The sequence below is a fragment of the Electrona antarctica genome (assembly GCF_951216825.1).
Source record: "Electrona antarctica genome assembly, chromosome: 6".
Lineage (NCBI taxonomy): Eukaryota > Metazoa > Chordata > Actinopteri > Myctophiformes > Myctophidae > Electrona > Electrona antarctica.
Genome location: NC_136811.1, coordinates 14,756,343 through 14,780,530, shown reverse-complemented (window position 1 = coordinate 14,780,530; position 24,188 = coordinate 14,756,343). Strand labels below are relative to the sequence as shown.

At 42.7% G+C, this 24,188-nt stretch overlaps 2 protein-coding genes across 6 annotated transcripts in view; both read right to left on the bottom strand.

Annotated features, from left to right (window-relative positions):
• gnl1 (guanine nucleotide binding protein-like 1) overlaps window positions 1-12,621 on the bottom strand; it is a 31,544-nt gene extending 18,923 nt beyond the window's left edge. The window contains exons 1-3 of the mRNA XM_079503293.1: window positions 12,385-12,621; window positions 3,071-3,224; window positions 516-652 (exon numbers count right to left, since the gene is read on the bottom strand). Coding sequence (XP_079359419.1) covers window positions 516-652; window positions 3,071-3,224; window positions 12,385-12,457 — 364 coding nt within the window. The 5' untranslated portion in view covers window positions 12,458-12,621. The remainder of the gene's footprint in view (window positions 1-515; window positions 653-3,070; window positions 3,225-12,384) is intronic.
• A 507-nt stretch (window positions 12,622-13,128) lies between these two features.
• LOC306924684 (uncharacterized protein) overlaps window positions 13,129-24,188 on the bottom strand; it is a 67,949-nt gene continuing 56,889 nt past the window's right edge. For 4 of the 5 annotated variants that reach the window (XM_079503280.1, XM_079503281.1, XM_079503279.1 and 1 more), the window contains 7 exons: window positions 23,397-23,560; window positions 23,195-23,274; window positions 21,996-22,220; window positions 18,129-18,296; window positions 17,010-17,088; window positions 15,492-15,650; window positions 13,129-14,530 (listed from right to left, as the gene is read on the bottom strand). In XM_079503280.1, the coding sequence (XP_079359406.1) occupies window positions 14,132-14,530; window positions 15,492-15,650; window positions 17,010-17,088; window positions 18,129-18,296; window positions 21,996-22,220; window positions 23,195-23,274; window positions 23,397-23,560 (1,274 nt within the window). In that variant the 3' untranslated portion in view covers window positions 13,129-14,131. The remainder of the gene's footprint in view (window positions 14,531-15,491; window positions 15,651-17,009; window positions 17,089-18,128; window positions 18,297-21,995; window positions 22,221-23,194; window positions 23,275-23,396; window positions 23,561-24,188) is intronic. The other variant, XM_079503282.1, reaches the window with a different exon arrangement.

The following is a 24,188-nucleotide window of genomic DNA, read 5'->3' as shown; positions in this document are numbered from 1 at the left end:
GCTATATGAGAGGTGAGGGAATTTATCGATTTGATCTCAGGTTCAGCCATAACGACAGTAGTTAACCTACAAGCTTTATTTTGGTATAGTAGCCGGCAACTACTGATTAGTAATCGGGTAGCAGCTATAAGACAGGATTGTACAATAAAAATATCATTTTTAAGAGAGAAGAGTGGACCACCACCAGGGGCGTAACTAGATGTCACTGGGCCCTGACGCAGGCTGATCAGCGAGTGCCCCCGACAACTGTCAACTCAACTGTCATTGCATCTCTGTATTATAATTTCATTTTACAGACGGCGCGGGTGGGCGGCCGTGTGCCCCCCTTGCCTCTGGGCCCCCACGCAGTCGCGTTGTCTGCGTCACGGTAGTTACGCGCCTGACCACCACCTTTCAATATGTATGTGGTGCAGGTTGCTTAGTAATCGACTACTAACCGGTCCCCAATCAATCACCGGCCACCAAACTATGCAAAGAATGACGCTATGCAAAGCCCAGCCACCCCCCACACACACCTTTCTCTGAGGGGTAGATGTCATCAATGTCCACTTCAAGTTCTTTGTCGGACACTGGCTGCAGAACCTTTTCTCTGGCTATCTTCTTCCTTCTCTCCACCTCTTCTTTACTCTCCTTCTCAAAGTGCAGTCGAAACCTGATTGGCAGAAGGAAGTCAATATGACCTATTCTTAATGGGTTTATCTTCAATTAGGTGTCTCATGTTAAATCAACAAGTGCAGCCAGCCACTACAGAACGGGATTGAAAAGAGCCAGATTAATTGCTAGCCATGTCTTAAAGTGGTTTCCAGAACTCTCCACTAATAAAGTACATTAACAATATTGTGCACTCTCACCCTCAGCTGAACAGTTTCCAAAGAAAGCCCTGGCAGTTGTTTTAGGCTGCCTTGCCTTTAGGTTTTAGATTTTATTTATTAGCACGTAAAAAAGTTAAAAACAGAAGAAAGGTACATACATATTGATATTGTGCAGAAGTTAGAAGCCAAAAGGCATATCGAGAACTTCCCCTAAAAGTTACTATGCACATTAAAAATACCAGCAATACATTCAATGTTTAAATACAAATATATAATATATGCAGTACATACACACAGTACACACAATACTTGCATCTATTACAAGCATAATAACCTCCTGCCTACAGACCTACTCAAACATATAACCAACCTTACATTAATCTACTGCATGAGCATTTTTTTTTGTAGTTTGCTTTGAACGCTAGCAGAGAAGGTGATGTTTTTAGCCTAGGATCAGAGGCGTTCCAAAGAGTAGACCCTCTATATGTCATTGAGAACTGCCTAAGAGAAGTACAACTATAAGGTATGTGCAGGTCCTTGGATTGACGTGAGGCATATGAATGAATATCTGAATTTAAAAAAAGAATAAACACTTAAAACCATTTAGTTGTGACAGTCATAAATGCATGTGTACACAAATATACATATCTGCAAAGAATTTACCTCAACAGACAAAATGTTTAGCTTCTTTTAAAAGAACCTCACTTTCATGACAGCCCTACTCACCTGTTCATTTCATTGATGAAATCACTTAATAGTTTTACGACGAGTAAGGTTACGTTTCTTGTAACGTGTAATGGATGTGGGTGAAGATAATTACACTGTCTGATGCAACACATAAACGGCTTGGTTCATGTGCTATTACTAGGGTTCATGAGTAGGTTGAGCTAGCTAGCTAGACAGTGGTATTTGTGGGTAAAATAGAAAATTGCCAATATAAAACACATGTTATCATGAAATACTAATTATTACAACTGAATTAGGGCTATTAAAGGTCCTACCGGACTGGATACGCTCTGCAGTCCATAAATAAGTGTGCATCTCTTACACGGGCATACAAGAATCTTAAACTTCTCAGTGCCATATGCGACCTCCTTCTTTTATTGTCTGCAGGCTCACACACACATTGCTCCAATTAGAATTTTCAAACATTAGCTCCCATTTCCAATTCAAGCATGCAATCAGCGCTCCAGGCACCGCATCATCACCACTGAGAGAGATGAAGGACACTTTTATGAGACCCAGTATAAATCTGCATGATTAACTCGTTCTGGACGGGACCCCCTTTTGGTGTATTAAGCATTATGTTATACCCTAGTTATTGAAAAGCACAGAGTGCCGCGCTACGAGCTTGTAGATCTGCTATTCTTGAATATGTGGCGCAAATCTTGAATATATGTCCTTTCAGAGCAGACATTTTTAACTCAAATCTTTGCTTCTGGGGGGGGGGGGGGGGGGGTCCCTGGAACAACATATTTTCAGATGGGGGTCGGCGGCCAATTACATATATTTTTGGGGGTCCTTGACATGAAAATGTTTGAGAACGACTGACATAGAAACATGGGTTTTTCAGAAAACTGTCAGGATTTAGAAGGCCTTTGTAGAATCGTCCTCGGGTCGAAATGGGTTAAGGACACATTTATGAGACCAGTATAAATCTGCATGATTAATAGCATATAATCATTTATCACACCTCTGGTGTATTTCTCAGTTTTAAGTTTTATTTTCAATTTCAATTCAGGCATCAGCCTGAATCTCATCAGGGCGGCAGTGGCTCAGGAAGTAGAGAAGTCTTCTTGATATAGGGAGGTTCCTGGTTTGATCCCTGGCTCCTCCTGGCTGTGTGTGTCCTTATTAATAATAATCCTTCCAGTGTGTGTAAATGTAAAGCACATTGTAAAGTGCCTCTTTGGAGAAAGGCACTATAGAAACGCAACATTTATCATTTAATGAACCAACATACTCCAAACCAGTGAAGAGCAATCATGTGAACACAAGCTTTTAGCCATCATTTTGAAGCCCTAATAGAAATTTGTATTCATCTATGCACGTCCTACCAGTCAACATCTTTAGGCGTTACATGCGCAGTGTCAGAAATTATGGTGATGACTCACTTACTGGTTATTCAGAAATGAAATGAAAAAAACACTCAACAAAGAGCCCCTTTGTCCCTTAGGATTTCATTAGCATATACCCAGACTCTAATGAAGAAAACATTTTGAAAAGACCCTCACTTTCATGACAGCCCTGTTACTCACCTGTTCATTTCATTTCTGCCATCTCTGTTGGAGGGCTGTTGGTTTATTCTCCTGATATCAGTGGTCTCACTGTCCGAGGTGTCCGAGTGCCTCGCACCCCCTCGCTCCACACTGGCATTACGACTGCTGGGACCGTCACATGGGCCTGTGTCGCCTGGAAGACAGAGAGCAAAAGGTCAAAGTCATATTATGTGAATCAGAAATCAGAAGCCATGGCAACCCCACACCTGACAATTGATTAGCCTACTTAACCAGTACGCTTTACACAGTCAGTCAGTTTGCCCTCTTCACACACAGGCAGATACAGAGATAGTCCATGTGGGACACAGACAGACAGTTAAAGCGGGTGGTATGACAAGTTGACAACAGGTATTATTAGGTTCCCAAGTTGCATCGTTCTCAAGTAGGCCGGTAGCCGCCGGGCACGTACAGGTCTAGTGACATGTAAATGTTAGGAATTTGGTTTGGTGAACAGCAGAGTGCAGTTACAACATTAGGACAATTGCAAAACAGGACAAGACAAAACACAACATGAACATGAATAGTGAATAAATATAAAGTGCAGAGAGTTCAAGTGTTCAGGTCAGAGAGCACAAGTCAGTCCATATTCACTCCGAGTGGGGATGGAGGGAGGATAGAGGGGGGTCAGGGGGGGGACACCAGCAGCATTGAGGAGCCGGATAGTCTTTAGGGAACGCAACCTCCTGCCTGAGGGAAGCGGGGCAAAAAGACTGTGGCCTGGGTGTGCGGGGTCAGCCATGATCTTCCACACAAGATGCCGTGTGTGTGGCAGTGGATCTGGAGGTAGAGTGGCTTTCTGGGAGTCTGAAGGCTCCTGGTTCAATACCCAGCTCTTCCTGCGTGCTTCACAAAGTGTTCCATTCTTGAGCAAGACACTGAACCCCTAGCCTCGGAAACCCAGACGTTTTACTGATGGGAGTGTGAATGTGTACCGCATTGTAGCACGTAACGAATGAGGGTGTTGTGCCATTGTTTGTGTGTGTGTGTGTGTGTGTGTGTGTGTGTGTGTGTGTGTGTGTGTGTGTGTGTGTGCGCGTGCAATGCATGCATGCGCAAGTTCATTTACCATGATTTATACAGTGCCATACATGATGCCAAAATAGAGTTCCTACTTGGTAGTAGAGCAACCGTTAATGGTTAATCAATCTCTATTTCGGGCATTTCATTATGGGTAAAAATGGAAAGAATAGTGAAAATAGCAGATCTTCAAGATCACACAGTGATCACAGTGTGTTGTAAGCTTGTGGATCTGATTCTGCATGACACCTGTATGACAAAGTATTAAAAAAACAACAAAAAACACTGAAGTGGTTATTGTTTAATCAATTTGAGGATATATATATATATATATATATATATTTTTTAAATGTTTTAAAAAAAGCACGCTTCTCGATTATTCGATTAATTAAAAAGGGAATAAATACATTACTAAGAAGATAATCGATAATTGCAGCACTACTACTTGCTATATAGACTTATTGGGAAAGGTTTCCTAACCTATTTTTTTTAAACCTCAAAAAGCATAACTCACAAAAGCACATACGATATGAAGGCAACCATTCTTACAAAATAATTGCTGCAAAATAATTGCTGCCAGGGTCTGTGCATTTGTGAAACAGAAATGCTTTTGACATACCATAGGATGAATTATTATATAATTGAATTTAATTAAAAAAACAAATTAAGGGCGCCCACTGGCCTAGTGGTCCAGGCGCATGCCACATATAGGCTCTGGCCAGACAGCGCGTTGCGTGTTCGAGTCCCGTTCATGACAACCTATGCTGCATGTCTCCCCCCCTCTCTTTCCTGTCCATCTTCCCTGTAACTATCATCAATAGAGGCACAAAAGAAAAGATAATATTAAATAATAATGGCAGCAAAACTTTTGCCCACACTGACGAAGTCTGGATAGCTGAAAGTTTGTTTGTATTATGCTGCTGTAAATAAAATAAAAGGAGAAGACTGACTCTTGCCACTGTGTGCGACCCATTACCTGTTATAAACTGTGTAGATCAAAGTCAAGGTAAATTTGTCTTGGGCTTTCACCACTGCTGCAGCCACACACAAAACATGTGTGTACACATAGAGTATCTAACCTTTACCTTTCACAGTCACTGCTGTTTCAGAGCCTCGTTCAACATCTTAGTTGATGCTGGTACAAACGATCTTTTAAACCTAATGTACTTCCACTTTGGTTCTCTCCATTTAAAACATGGGTAACATCACTGACAATTTTTGGATAGCGTACCAGATAAGTCAGAGCGTGTTGTTTACAAGAAAAAGCAATACTTTTGTAACAATGTCTGCCAGGTCTTCCCCCTAAATGGTGGATATGTTTCATTTTTATTATGAAAATCTTAATGTGTGCTTTCTGTACAGTGTTTATGAAGTCTCTAGCTGATTGTTGTCTCTCCTGCACCTTTTTTTCTACCCTCAACTTTTCTATTAACATCATTCACAACATTCTTCAGCCAAAAGAGTAATGCAACAGAGCAACACTCTGATGTGCGCAGGACAAATTGATGACTTTACTAGACTGTGATGGTACAGTTAGTACAGCGGATTACCAAAAAATTGTGCACTTTTTCAAAAAAGCATGAAACTTTTACCATAGTTAGATGATACCATGAGGTGTATTTTCAGATGTGGAGTCAAGTCTGATTTGACCTCTGAGGCCCGGGAGAGGTCAAATTCTAAATGGCTGCCGAAAATATTGAAAAATGCTTAACTTTGGAACCAAACACTGTAGAAGAACATTTAAGGTGTCATTTCCCACTAATTTTTAAGTGCCCAGTCAGTTGGTGATACTTTTGAGATCAAGAAAATTCAAGAAAATACCTTCAGATCAATGTCAAGGTCAAATTATACGGACAAAGGGAAGCGAAAGGTGCAAAAAGGTGGTTTATTTCCCAAATAATGAAAGTAACAAGTGATACAAAAATAAAAAAAATTATACTTATATTAAATTAATACAGCACCTGCAATTGAACCAAAGGTTGCTTAACAAAACAAAAAAAACAATCAGAAACAATCAGTGGATGGAGATACGGCGAACGGACCATGCTTAGTGTTCTTTCATATCAGGATCACGTAATGGAAATACCGTACTGAAATGTCTTAACCGTCTATCTGTCTAAGTATAGTATTGGGTGGCGCCCCCTGGCTGACTCCCCTCCCCAGATCCTCGCCTTAGAGGGTTCTCGGATGAGAACTAAACCCTAACACAGTCTCCCGAACAAAAACACAGATCAGTACATGCAAGTGCAGCTTTGACACACGTGCACCGTCCAGTGCACCCTTTCTGGCAGTTACACCGGATCAGCTCATGGCAAGATTTTGCTGCTTCAGGGAGAGCTGTCCAGAATGGCTGCCACCCAGTGGATTCTTTTGTCCAACCCCAGTCAGATGGCTCTGGTATCTTTGGATCCAAGACCAGTGACTGGTTCCACAGGTTGGCCTGAAAGCAAGTCCGCTTGATGTGCTCTTTAAGGGATGCCTGGGTTGGAGGGATGTTCTCCAAAGTCCTGGACTTCTGTGAGAAAAGGTGTTTCCTAGCATCATTTACCTCCATACAGTCACTCGTTCGGTCGTACATCAGCACCACAAATCGCTCTATCAGTGACCTTGATCCTTCACTGACCTCACTTGGCATGGCCAGGAGTTCCTGCAGAGCACCAGTGACCTCTGGGAAAGACTTCCAAGTCTCCCAGGCTGTCTTCTTCCCTCTGCCAGCAAATGCAGACACAGTGTCACACCCAGTGAAAGCGTGGAAGACAGGGAGAGTCAGGCACTTGGCAGGAGTCATTGTGGCAACGATTTGGTGAATAGCAATGTATCGGAAGCTTGGCCCAACACCAAAGGCAACCCAGAGCTCATCAGGAGCCATTTTGCTAAAAGAAGCCACTGCCAATACAACCACATCTGTATCAACTGTACGTATGGTGACCTTCTTACAACCCTTCTGCACAGCATCTGCCACATGCAGAAGTAGCCGAGTGTCAGCCTCCTCTTGCAGACATGGGGCAAGGCAGGCCACACATGAGTCAGCAGGAGAGCAGAGGACTCCACTTCCATCTGTTGCATACAGTTCCTTGCCTTGTGCGACAGGCAGACGAATGGCTTCTCGTGACAGGAAAGAAAACAACTCTGTTTTGTTTCCATCACATCGAAGGAAGTCCTGCCAGTTCTTGGGCATCATATTGAGGGGAGCCACTCTTTTCCTCACGCCCTTCCCCCTTTTCTCTCTTGTTGAGGCTTTCAGACTGGCAGATAGGTATACATCCCAGACGAGGTCAACACGGGAGCTTACATCAAGTTGAGCAGAGATGTAAGGCGCAAAAACAGTTTCTCCATACTCTTGGAATGTTCTTGATGTATTTGGTTTCAGCATTTGAACCACAACTGCACCATCTAGAATAACTGCACCATCTAGAATAACTGCATCAGCCTTGGGAACACTGTTGTTTTCGGGCAGACTTGACTTGACTTGGCAGCGAAGCAGATCAGCTTTAACCCCAAACCGAAGTTTTCCTCCACTTGACAGAGCTGGGGGTGCTGCCTGGTTTTCATGGGAAAAGAAATTCTCGATGTCTCCATCTCTTGTTTGACACGAGATGTACAGCCTTGAAAAAAGACCACAGTCACTCTTCAGTGCAGCAAGTTGTGCCTTCTCTTTTGATTTGACCTTGACAGGTGGCCTGCTGAACAGTGGCAACTTATTCTTTGGAAGAGGATGTGTGATAGGTGTTGTACACTTTTCCAGCCTTTCAGTCACAAACTTGGTGTACTGCTCCTCACCAAGGGTATCAATTCTTCTTACAGTGTCAGCTATTTGGGTATCCACAATGTCTCTTGTGTCAATGACTAGAAGATCCTGGCTGTGTTCTAGAAAGGGATTTCCCATCTCTTGCAGCACTGTCACGAGTGCTTGGACCTCCTTCAGGAATTTGGCTTGTACTGCAGGTTGCTGCTCATGGTGTCTTGAGTCACTAGGTTCACACTGTTGCTTTGTTGCCTGTTCTTCAAACTCTTTAGTGATCCTTGCAATCTCTGGCCCAGCTACCATCCAGCGTCTCAGTGCTCCTGGATTCCCAGTCAATCCAATTGCCCCCCAGAACCTTTCACCATAGCATTATTCTGTTCATGGCACTGGTCGATTGCCATAGCAGAGAATTTGTTGGTGGTTTTGTGCACCACAAAATGTCCTGACATGAACTCTGCAAGGACATCTGGGTGTCTGTCCTTAAGAGCCATCATGTCCCGGATGTGCACGGGCAGCCACCTGCTGTAGTGCGTATGATCTAGGGCAAACATCCAGTGCACGACCTGTGTTAGGCTTTCCACGTAGAGCTGGAAGTTGCCTTCTCGAATGCACCTGATATACCGTAGAAGGAGGAGCTCCAATGACAAGGTCTTGTACCAGTAGTCAAAGTGAACACTGGCCTTTGCTCGCTGAATACACCACTCCTCAAAAGATACACTGTCAGGTGGCATGGCATCATCAGATATGCATTCGGCATTGTAAGCTTGTTGTAGGAGTGTATAGAGGCTTGCAGCCGTGACCTGGTGTGCATGACGGGTCTTGGTGACATGGTTAGCATGTATGAAGGAATTGGCAGTGCCCGAACTTGCAATGTCAGCCTGGACCAGGGCATTGGTCCAGCCACTGTCTTCAAGCCAATCACCCAGCGTCTTCAACATGGCCATTTCGATGTGTAGACCACCGGACATAATCACAAATTGATCTTCTCCATGGGTGTCTGGCCAAGTCCATTGCACTTGTTTAGCAAGAGCAAACAGTGGTTGGTCAGCAGCAACGACAGGAATCTGACCAGGGTTCACGTGTTGAACTGCTCTTCTGATGATGTCCATAGAGTGGCGAATCATTGCTACTGAATGTGCATTGTCAAGAAACAGAGGCAACAGTGCATTGATTGCTGCAGGTGGGATGACAGCTTGCTGAGAATCAGCATGGTAGGCAGACCACGATATCATGCCATCAATGGTTGACGTCTCAACAGCTGTCTTGACTTTTCTGAGCCACGCATACTCATCTTCTGTTGCAGTTGTAGAAGCCAGGAGGTTGGGAGGTCTCACAGGACCATGTGCTTGGGGCACAGTGAATTCCTTTGTCCGGAGGGTGGCTGGTGGCACAGCTGTGTAGGCTGATGGCAGAGGTGTCACTGACTTGGTGGAAGAGCCATCTTGACTTATCACTAGTACACCACGATCAGTTCCGCCATTTGTGTGTGACACATGCTGCATAAGGGAAATTCCTGTCCCGTGGAAGGAGTCTTTGGCTGTGGCAGAACTTGGATTATGGTCTATGTTGTCCACAGCTCCTGTTGTGAACAGTCCATCACGCAACTTTGGTGGGCACACAACATCCTCCATCCTAAATCGCTGGCAGACACCATTGGCAATATCTGATGTGATATCATGAACAGCCTGTCATAGGAAACACACAATCCCAGATTGAACAGTGAGTCAACTAGCCCTCTACTTCTCGTGACTGCATGGATCTTGAGGGACAGATATAGTGGGAGAGGAGTTTCTCGTCTGTGCCTTGAACGTGCAGAGCTTGGTGAATCCTTGTTCTGTGTGTGCTTATTACTATTGAAGACCATCAATTGGGAGATTGATAGGGCAGCTTTTGTGGTGGTCTGATGTTCGATGCTAGCTTAGCTTAGCTTGCTAGCTAGCTAGCAAGCTAAGTTTGGTTTCAATAATTATTAAGTACAGTACACCTGTAGCTATCAAGAGATGTGATATCCTTTACATTGCAAAACTGAAGTCTATACTGTGTTCAATCATTCAACTGACTTAGCTCACAAATTACTATTTTAACAACATTCAGAAGATTACTAATAATATTGTTCAATTATTCAATCACTTTACCTGTTAGAGGTTTGTCAGAATATCCATGTCAGAATATTCCTGCCAGAAGTTGTCTCTCCTGCAGACTGTAATGTTAGCCTAGGCTACTCATCATGTCACCCACCCTACTGACAACTCTAATGTAATTAGCTACTGATAGAGGGCCACCTGCACCTGGTGGTAGTTCTGATCCTAGATAAAAATTAAATAACCACATCACAGTTAATAATAACAGAAAGTACAAAGGTATAGAAGAACATTATGGGGAACATGGATACAATTAAATAAATATTTATTGTCTTTTTTTAGATCTTTTTTACCTTGACCTTAAAATAAATGCATTTTCTTGAATTCTATTGATCTCAGTATCACCAACTGACTGGGCACCCAAAAATGAGTGGGAAATGACACCTTAAATGTTCTTCTACTGTGTTTGGTTCCAAAGTTAAGCATTTTTCAATATTTTCGGCAGCCATTTAGAATTTGACCTCTACCGGGCCTCAGGGGTCAAATCTGACTTGACTCCACATCTGAAAATACACCTCATGATATCATCTAACTATGGTAGAAGTTTCATGCTTTTTTGAAAAAGTGCACAATACCTCTTGTATTGGGGTATAAGCCGCTGTACTAAGTAGCTGACAGTAATCAATAAAAGCGCAGATTGGATATCTGACATAGTGCTGACCTAATGTGTGAGTTATAAATGCTGTATCTACTATCTTGTGAATGTGTGGATGGATGGTTTTTACATTGTACTTTGTATACCTGTTGTACATTAGAGGATATTATGTTAGCTTCTAACTGGCTGTCTTGGCTGGCTGTGTCTGTTTACAATCAATACATGGATGAGTAATATCTTTCTAAAATTAAACAAGGATTAGACAGAAATCTTTAATCTTATAAGTTGGCCACAGGGCCCAGAACAAAGTGGGAGACCCAGCTCTTTAAAAGACATGAGACCAGAATTAACAAGCCTAGGTGTTATTTTAGACTATGCATTGGTAAATGGGGCATTTTATAGCATTGTTATCCAAAGCGCTTGCATAGATTGTGCATTACATTCACAGTCACACACACATTCATACACCGATGGCAGAGGAAACCATGCAAGGCAGTGAAGGCACCAACCTGCACAGCAGGAGCAAAATAGGGGTTCAGACTCTTGCTCAAGGACACTTTGTCTTCGGCACTAACTCTGGGGGAGTCCGGGATCGAACTGGGAACCTTGCTGTTCTCATCCGGCTGCTCTACCGCCATTCTACCCCTGAGCCACTGAGTTTTAATTCCAACCCATACCAGGACCAAAACATTCTTACATCTCAGACATATTGCACAACCACTGCTAACTCAGCAAGAGGCTGAAAAACAAATTCATGCTTTTATCTCAAGTAGGTTGGACTACTGCAATTCTTCGTTAAAATGATTCCAGCGTATTCTTTGCGTTGCTGCTAAATAAGACTGCTAACAAAAATAGAGAACACATTAGCTTCATAAAAATAGAGAAAACATATTAGTCCAGTCTTAGCTACACTACACTGGTTCCCTCCCTGTTTTTTTCCCAGGGTCCATTTTCAAGTGCTTTTACTGGTTTATAAAACTCTCTATGGATTAGGGCCGACCTACATCACAGACTCCCGGAGATGACGTTTTCTTCTGTTATGAATGATCCCAAATTAAGGTACACTTTACCTAGAGAGATTCTGTTGAAATCTTTGAAAAAATATCTTTCTTTTTAACCTGGCCTTTGAATAGATAGGCTATAGTACAATTTCTCATCATATTTCTATGGGTATTTTCGATTCATTTGATTTCCATTGAACTTATCTTACTGATAACTTAGCTTTACTCTTGTACTCTCTTATTGCTTTGTTTTCTGATTTTGTTTCTTTTAATCTGTACCCTGATGAATGCAAAGCACAACTGAGCTTCATCATTTGCATTTGTGCTTTACAAATAAAGGTTTATGATGATGATGATCAGATGATTATTATTTATTACCATGTCTCTTTGGTCCATCAAGCAGTTCACTGCCTATGAAAGGTTCTACACAAATAAACTAAATGACCAGGCATCTTCTAGCTGCACTGTTAAACAAACAAAACACACAAGCAAAGGTGACACTGACTGACATTGTCATTAGAGCATTATAAGTATCGTTACAAAACTCAAAATCAGACTGTGTTTACACATCGTGTCGGACTTTCCAACTACGTATCTGTTGTCCTTTAGATATAGCCTATACCGTTAGCAGCTTCAGTCCAAGCCAAGTAAACAACAATTTATGTTTCTAAACGCACACATGTACGCACACACACGCAGTCACGCACGCGCGCATATTGTCAACTGCTGAACTAACTGCTTCGTTAGCATTGAAGCTAAGCTAACACGTAGCCTCACGTTAAGGTTCTTCTCACCTCTCTTTCTCTCCCGTTTCACTTGCAGTTGCTTCTTCTTCTGTTTATTGCTGAATGGCTTTTTCCGAGGCATACTTACAAATTATTTAGCAACGAAACTAGTTTGTATGTTGTCAGATTTCACTTTTGTACGTTTAACCTGGGTATCTACAGTGTTATAGGGCGCTAACGTTATTATTTACATTGATGTGAAGTTTCTGGACTCGTCCACTTTTCTGTGACGCCATGCAACCATAGTGCAACCCACTGCAGACTGCAGAACGGCGGGGCAAACCATTATGTCCAGTGTCCACGAACATATTTGTTTTTAGTGGCGTCTACTTATCATATACCTTCAAAGTGATCATCTAAACATCGAGTATTCATTTTAAACTCGAATGTATGCACTGTGTGTACTTTCAGTCTATATTGGCAAAAGGCAGACTATGATCAAACGGAATAAACATTTGTTATTGGTACGGTCCTCTTTGTAAACACCTCGCTAATTTGCATGTCACACATTCCAGCATACAGTGGCATATTCGGTGGTTAGGAGGACTTTAGGAAAATATTTACTTAAATAAATTAAAATGTAGACTACAAGATAATGAAAACAACTTTGTTTCCTAGCTTTTCAGAGAAAAGTGTAAATAAACTATAGCGGATTTTCTTCTGTTCTAATAAGTACCATTCTAGATTCAGAGAATTAAACCATTCATTCATAATAAATACAAAAACCCAGTTAATAGAACAATATCAAAAAGCCAAGGTTTCAGTGAGATTTTATTGTATCATAATAATAACCCACTAATCTCATGTATGCCAGTATGCCTATAAACGAGCATTATAAACATTGGTAGCAGTGGAAGTATAGTACCAAGAATGCATTTGGATAACAATGTAATTCTTATGATATACACAGAAAAAAAAAAGAAATACAAAGATTACATAAAACACTAACCAGTTCGTCACTTAATGTTTTAAGTAAAAAAGAGCTGCGATATGATCAATAGTGTATATAGATTACCACACAAACATTTTGTATATACTGTTACAAAGTATATATATATACTGTAGTTGCTCTTTTTTGTTTTGCTTTCCAGAAATGGTAATATCAATTTGCTTCCCTTTTAAGTAAAACATAAAAAATAAAAAGAATAACATGAAAAATATCACCTGTGGGCATATATTTTACACAACGGTAGAGGTACTGTAATAACACTGATATAAAAAGAACTGAACGAGCCTGTATGAAAGTAAAAAAAAAATACCTTCACAGTTACCTGTCAGCTTTATTAACAGAGTGATCACAACCACTGTTGTTGTATTCAGAGGGGAAGAACACAAGGCTAGAAAAGACCATAATTTAAAGAGAACCAGCGGTTCTTTTCTTTTAGCGTGTTCTCTGTTCCTATCATAATAACACCATCACTGTGATGGACTGAAACAAACGTTATTGCAGCCTTTACATGCAGCTCCGCCTCATCAGACAACACAGCAGAGCAAAAACTATAAAGGGGAAATCAAACGGAGCAGAGACAAAGTAAAAAGTGACTAATTTTAATTTTAAAAACAAATTTAGTCCATGGTATATATCCAAAAATCTTCTACCTCTTCTGTCGTCTCCATCCATCAGTCGATAGTTTAGGCACTGTCAAGTGCAAAGCTCCTCTATTACCTCAGTATTGCTTTTATCCAATCAAGCACCGTCCTCCATTACATTATCGTGATTCGTTTCAACCCCCCCCCCCACGTTCATTTGCCACCTCTACGAGTTGAGGTGCTCCACTTGAATAGCAGATGTCGCCACAGTGAGACAGAGGTCCTTGTGGGCGGCGAGGTCCGCCATGCTGACCGGTTTGTACTGGATGTCGCCAGCGGCCACTGTCTTATACTGGTGCAGGTCGAAGGGGCAGGCGATTTGCTCCGCCGTCGGGTACGAGGTCTGGTTCTGCCCCTGCTGCCCACCTCCTCGACCACCAACTCCTCCAGGCTGGCCCACCCCACTAGCGGCAGCGGCAGCAGCGGCGGCCTCGGCTGCCAGGCTCGCTTGCACCTGGGCCCGTTGGTTTTGGGTCCTCTGTGCCGTGCGCTGTGCTGCGGCCACGACCGACGCCGTCAGCGCGTCTGGGTTGTGTTTCTGCATGTGTTTCACCAGATAGGTCTCCTGATGGGGGGGGGGGGAACCAAAGGTACAGGACATTGACAGTTCAGTGTTTCGTCTGACTCAAAAACATTGTCATTCAATGATTTGTAAAAGAAATGTTGTCACTGGACAACAAAACAAGTATAAAACAGATGTCAATGTTTGAGGTGAGCACTGAAATTAGGACCTTTCCGTTATTGGACACTTTCACAGCATAAGGCCATCTTTCCACCGTGGGGAGTGCTTAATGCTTAATGCTTAACACAATCAGCGCCGGGATTTCTTTCAAAATAGAAGCTCGGGGTGCCGGGAAGATATGGCCGCTTTTACTCTGTAAGCCCCCCCCCTTCCGTTCCGGACAAAAAACGGGAGAGATATTTTTGCTTGCTTATAATAATCCCTCGCTTCATATTTTGAACGAGAGGCATGTTGAAGTCAGAAATGAAGAGCTTAGTATATCCATCTGGTAATAACCACGGAGAGCTCCTTAGATTACGCGCGCCGAGCCCTTCTTTGTGAGCGGTAAACCGGGGTAGTGAACGACAACGCGCATGTGCGAAGAGCAAGGAGTATGGTGCAGAAGGAGAGGCAAAAATCAATAACAATGCGCTAGGACGTGTGTACACGCGTCCTTTGGATCCGTGGGTTTGATTAGTTTTGACGTTCCCACACGTCCTACAGTCTGAATGGGTTTATGTCATTTTTGAGTGGTGTAAACCACTCCTACGACTGGCTTTGTTAGTTTACGTGTCTGTCTGTCTGTGCTCAAAAAATGAGCACGGTTGCTATGGTCACCCAGTTCACACGGGTGTGATTTCATTACGTCAGACATTACGTCAGACCACAGCTGATCAGTCTATATAAGACCTTACACCACTCAGTTCACACGGGTGTGATTTTTATTAATGACATGTAGTGTTTGGGCTAGTGGCTGAATTGTATGTCTACGACGTAGAGATGGGGGCACTCGACAGACACTCACCGAAGTGTAGGTGCGGTTGCAGAGGCCACAGGAGTAGAGCTTGGCGTGTTTGACCGTGTGTGTGGACAGGTGCACCTCCAGGCTGGCTGCGTCTGTATATCCCCTGTTACAGTTGGCGCACTTGTATGGCTTGTCCTTGTTGTGTTGCCGCCGGTGGGACTGGAAGAGAGAGTGGGTGGTAAAATAATCACTGAAAGCTTTGTTTGTCTCAATTATGTTTCCATTACATTATGTAAATGACATGTGACATTTATATGCCACAAAAGCACGCACATGCAAACAATAAATACGTACATGCACGGTGCTAGAGATAAAAAAATAACGTAGTAAAAAAGAATAGTAAAGCCCATACACTAGACTAAAAATCTGACATTTATTAATACTACGGCCAGATGTGATGAACCATATGTTCTGTATGTTCATATATAAGCTATGATACTGAAGGAGCTGGTACGCGCCAACAAATGTGAAGTCTGACACATCGGGTTTAGCATTGGTGAACTATCACCCGGCAGTGATAGGCACTAACCAATGGGACAGATGCGTCCTGCCTGCGTTCACTCCACAGGACGGGGTTTTCACTTGTGGTTTTCTTTCAGGGATCCAGCACACCAAATGCAAGGCAGACGATCCAGAGCAAACACATATTGAAATATGCACTCGTATTTCAATAAATGTAAACATCCTTATTTGATAGCAGAATAATAAATTACTATATCTAAAATAAGTGTTTTATTAATTGTTGTTTCACATACAAACGTGGGCTACAAAAAACAATAGTGATAAATTGCACCCAGCTACCAGAACCTGTCATTCATAATTATTGATGTAATTCACATCTAGCCTACTTGAACCCTCTATTTTTACAATTTCTTAGTAGAAACATACCTACATTTCTTGGATGCTTTTTTCTGTCAACAAACACCCAATGTCTTTGGCAAAATCAGCCGATCTACAATGTTCCCCGCAGAATAGGCATGCTGGGGTTCATGTGGTTAATGGTAATGGTAATGGCTATTTTTAATAATGTAATGGTGTTTTAATGTTGTCAAGGTCCACTCATATTTTCATATTGCTGGATAATATGGATAATAATAATATTTTATAATGTGCATATGTTTTCCTTTTGAGTAGTGTGCATTCCTCTGTCCTCACTTGTACAAATAGCACTAGTCAGAGCCGTATGGCTCTGGAACCGGTCAAAGAACTACACATCCGGAAAAACAACACTTTGTTGAAACTGCCCACCAGCTGCCCAAAGCCCCGGAAGATATCAAAGGAACGGACAGAAATGGCCGGAAGACGGAGCATGGGCTTGCGACGACCAGCTGACTCAATTTGTCGCACATGTCTGCCCCCGTACCTACACACAGTTACCCACAACACCTTCATGTGTTTCCGGTTCAAATCTACTGCTGAGCCAATCAACTGTAGCCATGAAAAACTGACCCGGAACAGGAAACGGGAATGGAAAAAGGCATAGAGAGTATTCTGCAAAATTAGGGAACAACTGATTACCTGCAGGTTAGAGAGCTGTGTAAAGGATTTCTCACATCCTGGATGGACACATTTGTAAGGTCGGTCTCCCGTATGAATCCTGAACGCACGCACGCACGCACGCACGCACGCACGCACGCACACACACACACACACACACACACGCACACGTTTGGATTAATATTTTTTGTTTCATTGATTCCGATCAAATACATTAATTTCCTAACCCCTAACTCACTCCCATCACTACTACATGCCAAACCATGAGTGGTGTAGTCTACAACAATATGCAGGCGAACGTTCTATGCCAGTCTTGTGGTTAGAGTGTCCGCCCTGAAACTGGGAGGTCGGGGTTCGATCCCCGGCCGGGTCATACCAAAGGACCCAATGCCTCCCTGCTTGGCACTCAGCATCAATGGGTTGGATTGGGGGGGTCAAATCAACTAATCAAATGATTCCCGAGCGCGGCACAGCTGCAGCTCACCGCTCCAAGAGGTGGGTCAAATGTGGAGAACAAATTTCACTGCGGCAATATTGACTTATATTGAATCACGTATGAGCAAAAAAGGCACACACTCGCGAATCAGCACTCACTCAGTAAACTGTCACATTCTGTTGTCCTTGTGTAACACCCATCCCAGGTAGCTATGAGGTTTCTTGTGTAGTAGTACTCTGGGCGGGGCCTGAGTTTGTTTTAATGAAATGTAGACTACTACCTGTGCTTTTAACTACTTTTTAAACAAGCATTGCCCAACATGAATTATATGATTACCATACATGAATTCTTTCTTTCTTTCTTTCTCTTTCTTTCTTTCTTTCTTTCCATACATGAATTCTCTGTGAGCTATGACACAACAAGATTACTTTAACTTTAACTACCTATCGTAGGTAGGGATATTTATTACACCAAAAAAAAACAATAAATGTCTCTCAATGCAGTATGAAATAAAACAAAAAAATAATCCTAACATGATTGTCTTATATCAGCTAGCAAAACATTTTGGTTAATAGACAGCATGCCCATGCATCCCTATCCTCCTGTGCTTCTCACCACTGACCTCACCTGTAATGACCTCACCTGTAATGACCTCACCTCTACTGTGGAAGACGAGAAAGCCGAAGCCTTGAAGAGTCACTTACCTGTTGTGCTGCTGAAGGTGACTGAGCTGTCTGAAGTTCTTCTGACAGAACGAGCAGGTGTAGGGTTTCACCCCCGTGTGGATGCGTACATGCTGCGCCAGGTAGCTGGAGTTGGCGAACGACTTGGTGCAGTGCGGACACTTGTGGGGTTTTGACTCCGTGTGGTTGCTTTTGGGCAAAACAAAGTGTCGGTGAAAGAGAGAAAGGAAGGGAAGTGTGAATGAGTAGCGAAATACGAGTATTGACATCCCTTGTTTGAAATGCACTGTTTAAAGGACCACTTTGCCACATTACAACCTATCGTCGTTGAACTGGTCCTCACTAATGTTCATGATAAAATACCACAATATTATCATGGACATTAGTGAGGACCAATTATACGAAGATAGGTTGAAAAGTGGTGAAGTGGTCCTTTAATGAAAGCGAATCTCAAAGAGCTAAAAGGCAACAATGTCTGAATACAATTAACAGCAAGACAAATGAAGGAAGGAGCAACAAAAATATTGTATAGATAATACAAACAGCGGTAAAAACTGGTTAGCACTTAATCATTTTACAGAAAATGCAGCCCTGTAACACATGCACATTCCCGAATGTTGCTAAAGTGGTTTTCCTGTACTATTGTCAAGATCATGTTTTAAGTTAACTTTATTCTCCTTATCTAATTGTATGGTCACTAGATCCGGTATATTATCACTATCTTGTTGTTATATTGTATTGTCGTCTTGAGGAACATTTAGCTGCGTGTACCTGAATGAATTAGTGACAAAAGAAACCCCTCTTGAAATCAACAGAACAAGGATTGATGGGAAACGGTATGATTCCATGTGCAACATAACATGCTGCAAATTGGCCCAACAGGTCTAGCAACATCTGTCCAAGCCTGTCAGGAATGGAGGTCATTCCAGGGAAAGAAAGCTCATTAAAATACAAAACATGTACAGCATAAGCATGCTCTCACATTCTGCAGTGCCCTGTAGTCTGATTTGTACCTGAAAAAACCTTTCAGTTGAGTCAGCAAGGACTTTCTATCAACAATCACAGCGTAACAGAGGGGACAATATTTGCATAATACAGGTCGCACATTGAATCGTAAGCTGTGATTTTAGTTCACTTATCATTACCGTAAGTATGTTTGCTGTGGTCATAAACGGCAACATGTTGATGTTGACGAAAATAATTTGGCTCCCTGAACAATGGAGACTAACAGGTTATAATAACTGCAAGCCATTGGTAGTATACTTTAAACATAATTATAGGGGCTAACAAGTTACTCCGACTACACCAAATATTAAATAGTATCTCCAGTAATGATCATAAAGTATGAAGCATAAACAGAAAATACAAACAACATTAGCAGTAGGGATAATGAGTGGAAACAGTGAGAAAAAAACAAAAAAACAAAAAAAACATTTTCATTTCCATTCTGAAGACGCTCGGCCGTCATTCAATGAAGAGCGGGGGGGTAATGAAGCAAAGCGACACACAGAGCGGGGTTGAATGGAAAAGCACAAATGCATCCAAGTCTGCGTATGAATCGGAACATCAATATGCATCCCAAGTGTGTTTGTCTGGTTGTATTCAGTATGCATGTTGGAAGCAGAAAAGGCAGCAGATTTAGAGGAAATGACAGAACATGCAAAATAAAATCCAACAGCAGCACATCAGGGCATACAAAGAAAAGGAAGTGTACGACAGTAACGAAAACAAGCATGCATTGCAAACAAGTGGATTGAAAAAAAAGGGTAGAAATGCACATTATACCAGTCGATATCTCTGAACTCCATGCATTTTAAATGACTGTTCTGATTACCTTGTAAATTATGCAACGCCTTGTTTTTTTAAACGGGTCTAACTCAAAGGGTGCAATTTGAATTTAAATGTAAAACAATTTCTCTCAAAAAGGTCACTTGTGGATCAAACCACTCGGCATCGCGCACACAAACACCCACATAGTGGATGAATATGAGAACACGTGCGCCACACACACACACACACACACACAAACACCCACATAGTGGATGAATATGAGGACACACGCACACGCACCCCCCCCCCCCCCCCCCCCCCCCCCGAGTCACTTTTCCATAGCACAGCAACTACTCGGGATGCTACTCTGTGATTTCCAGCAGGGTCAAGCAGGGCCAAAGGGGCGTCGCTCACACAAATGTATTGTAAGCACAGGTATGTGCGCGACTGTCCTCGCCACAGCGGGATGTCTGGTCAATACATTTTAATGAGACTGCATGTGAAGAAGAAAAAAATCACGTGCACGAGTGGAGCATCTGTGCGCGGCTAGTAGTATACTTTTGTTCCTGCCTAATGTAAGTCGCTCTGGATTAAGAGCGTCTGCTAAATGCCTAAATTGTAAATTGTCTAGTGACAACGGCTCAATTTATTAACATGGAGCGGAAGACAATCAGAGTCTGTGCCCTTATGCTTGTGCACTTGGTGGGTTTCTAGCTATTGATTTGTCAGAGAAGCACCAGCAAAGCACCAATCACAGACAAACATATCGAACGGACAAACCCACAAGTCATGAATTACAGACAATTGTTGTTTTATGTATTTTGGATGTTCTCAATGAGATGTAGACTTGACCATGGACCCTTAGAGCCTGCCCTCTTTCCTTTTTGTATAGCACAAGCCATTGCACATAATAATGTAAGTAATATAGCCCAGTGCAGTATGGGATGAAACACAACTATAGACTACAATAGATATTCTCTAATTTAGAGAATAGGTTTAGTGAGTTCAGGTTTAGTGAGTTCAGGTAGCCTGTCCTGTTTATCACAGAGATAGTTTGGTTATTGATTTGTTATAGTTGTTATTTTGCTGATATATAGTTGTGAATATGTCAGTGTTTATCAATAAATGAGAACATCTTCTTGCATTTATTTCATACTTAATCCGTTTGTGTTGTGATGAGACCTATAGCAAAGAGCATTCAACAATTATTTTGAATAGTTATAAATGAGAAATGAATCAATGTTTAGCAACTGCATGGCCTATTTCTTCTTTCCTTATTGATACCAGAAACTGTAGGACATTATAAGAGCAAATGGAGTATAAAATAATCAAATGGACAATTGGACATGGGGGTCTACAGGGAATCTGTGATCTTTGAAGGAGGGGGCATTATCTGCAGTACTATTATACAATGACAGGGCAAGATGGCAGACACAGGGGAGTGAGGGGACAAGGAGTGCCGCAAGTTGTCTGCATAATTAACTTCCCATTGGAACATATTGCACTTTCCTGTGTATAATCACGATAACCCACTGCTAAACGACACCTGAGGGTTTTGGTCCAAATGAAGTGTGAATCTTAATTAATCCTAATCTTAATTAATCGTTCGCAACCATGAGGTCATAAAAGCGAACGTCATGATGGGTCGTGATCAGTTCACACCACAGCCATGAGAGTTTAAGGCACTCAAATCTAGACACCACCACCAGCCTAAACATACGGGTATAGCTCAAGGCTTGGTGAATGGTTGAAACCAGAGTAATCTAGTAAGAGAGTAATGACACTCCCGTTGACTCTCATTGTAACAATGGAATGCGGAAGTGCTCATTCTATCTCAATGGAATAGTTCCAGCCATAGGAGCAATGTTTGGAACTATCGCCCATAGGCACCCGCTTTGCGGCGAGATCAAAGCGTGTCACCACTCTCTTACTAGATTACTCTGGTTGAAACGTACTATGTGCAGCATCATACCCGATATATGGCTGGGTCACCCTACAGTATGACAGGCATACGGGACAGGGAGAATGGTGTGTGTGTGTGACTGTGAGTGTGTGTCTGTGTGTGTGTGTGTGTGTGTGTGTGTAGCGGGGTAGGGTGGGTCGTTTGGTCTGCAGTACCGTGTGTGCTGCTGTAAGTGACTGAGCTGCCTGAAAGATTTCTGGCAGTAGGAGCAGGTGTAGGGCTTGGCCCCGCTGTGGATGCGGATGTGCTGCGCCAGGTAGCTGGAGTTGGCGAACGACTTGGCGCAGTGAGGACACTTGTGAGGCTTGGCCTCTGTGTGCGACTTGGAGTGGATCTGCATGTCTGATTTACTGAAGAAGGTCGCCGCACACATCCGGCACCTACAGGGGCGGAGAGACACAGACACACACAGACATACGGACAGGAATAGAAGGAGACGAAGGAAGGAAGGAAGGAAGGAAGGAAGGAAGGAAGGAAGGATGGAAAGACGGAAGGAAGAATATGGAGAAGGATAGGAAACAGGGAGGGAGACGAGAGAGAGAAAAGAGAGAGAACAGGAATAGTAAAATGGGAAAATAAAAATGAAGGTGTGAAGATTGTTGGAAGGAGATGAGATGATAACCCACAGAGAGGAACGAGACACACAATGAAATGCAGTAAACCAATGAAAAGAAATAACCAAAATAACAGGTGTGAAATGAAAGTGAGGGCAAGAAATACAACATAAAAACATTTTTTTTTTAAACGGCGAGTTAACACATGGGCGAGGCGAGGGGACGGGACGGGGGGCGTCAGTGAAAACTAAAAGGGAGCTACTGTAGCAGCAAGAGAAAAATAGAGACAGCCAAAGAGATCCTAAGACTAAAAGGCCATGCAAATAAGGAAAGGAACAGGAGAAAGGACAGCAGTGTGATAGGTGTGTGTGTGTGTGTGTGTGTGTGTGTGTGTGTGTGTGTGTGTGTGTGTGTGTGTGCTCGCGCACGCACGTGCGCGTGTGTGTTTGTGTGTGTGTAGACTGCAGCAGCAGCAGATAGAGGCAACTGAACAGCAGCAGAGAGAGCTCACATTGTGTCCGGACAGCCTGGTCTATAAATCTAAAAGCAGGCGTTTTAATGCCCCTCACCTACAAAAGCAGCAGTGTTCCGCCCCCACAACATGCAGTGAAGCGCATCATGCATGTGTGAGTTTCTGGGACATCCAGTTATGGCCAGTGCATCCACAGAAGCCTTGAACTTAGCATCACTGAGCCAACTTTAAGACAGGACAGGACAGAGGGCTACAGGTGTGCTAGCATTCCACTGCTAGGACATGGAAATACAGGGCAGGGATGCAGACTAGGGCTTTCCGTCCGTACCTGTATGTCTTAGTGCCGCCTTCCTTAACCACGTGGTCGTCGTCTTCGTTTGACAGGTCATATGGATCGCCGACATGATGCTGCAAAGACGCAACTGGTCACAAGTCGATTCTTTTTAAGCAAAAGGTTGGGACTGTGGACATAACTCTGCATCTATTTCCCACATTTAGACATTTCTCTTCCGATGCGTAAATGTTCTTACCTGGCCCCCGGCGGTCAGGTGAGCCAGTATTAACGTCTCATTTCCTGGTGAGAGGGGGTGGCCTGGTATCCTAGGTACCAACGTAGTCACCTTCTTCTTCCTGCCTCGCTTGGACGGTGTCGGCATGACAACCACATGGGACATCCCGTTGCCATCTTTTTTGTCTAATGGGAGAAGAACAACATGGTTACAGGAGAAAATGCATCCCCAAAAACCATTGCATTTGTGTTAGGTGTAGGTTTCACCAAATTCCCACTGTGTAATGTGTCTGGAATGGGAACGTTCCTTGCACTGTGAAAGATGAACTAGAATCTAGGGACTGCTTGCCATGAAATTTACTTTGCACATTCAAGCTCCTTATAGGACGAAACCTATTCATTCTGGTGACCCCGTGACCCTCTAGCTCCACCATCAGGCCAATGTTTAAATTATTAAAATAAACAATGTATCTCCTGAACCCTCCTTATTTGCTATAAGCATTCCTAAGAGGCAGAAACCTATAGACCCCTTTCATGGTGGCCATTTTGACAGATAAACACAGCTGACACTGGTAATATTATTCATTGTGGATGTGTTTGGATGTGGATGACGCTACTGTGTGGACAACATTTAACTTTATGCTGCCACTTTATGCTGCCACACAGAAACACCTACACTAAATGAAAGTTATGAAACACAACCACAACTCATGTTATTATCTGCAAATGGCCTCTGTGAAAAAGGTCCATTGATTCTTGGTGAGGTGAACACATGACTCTTCATCTTGTGCCACCAACAGGTCAAACTATCAAA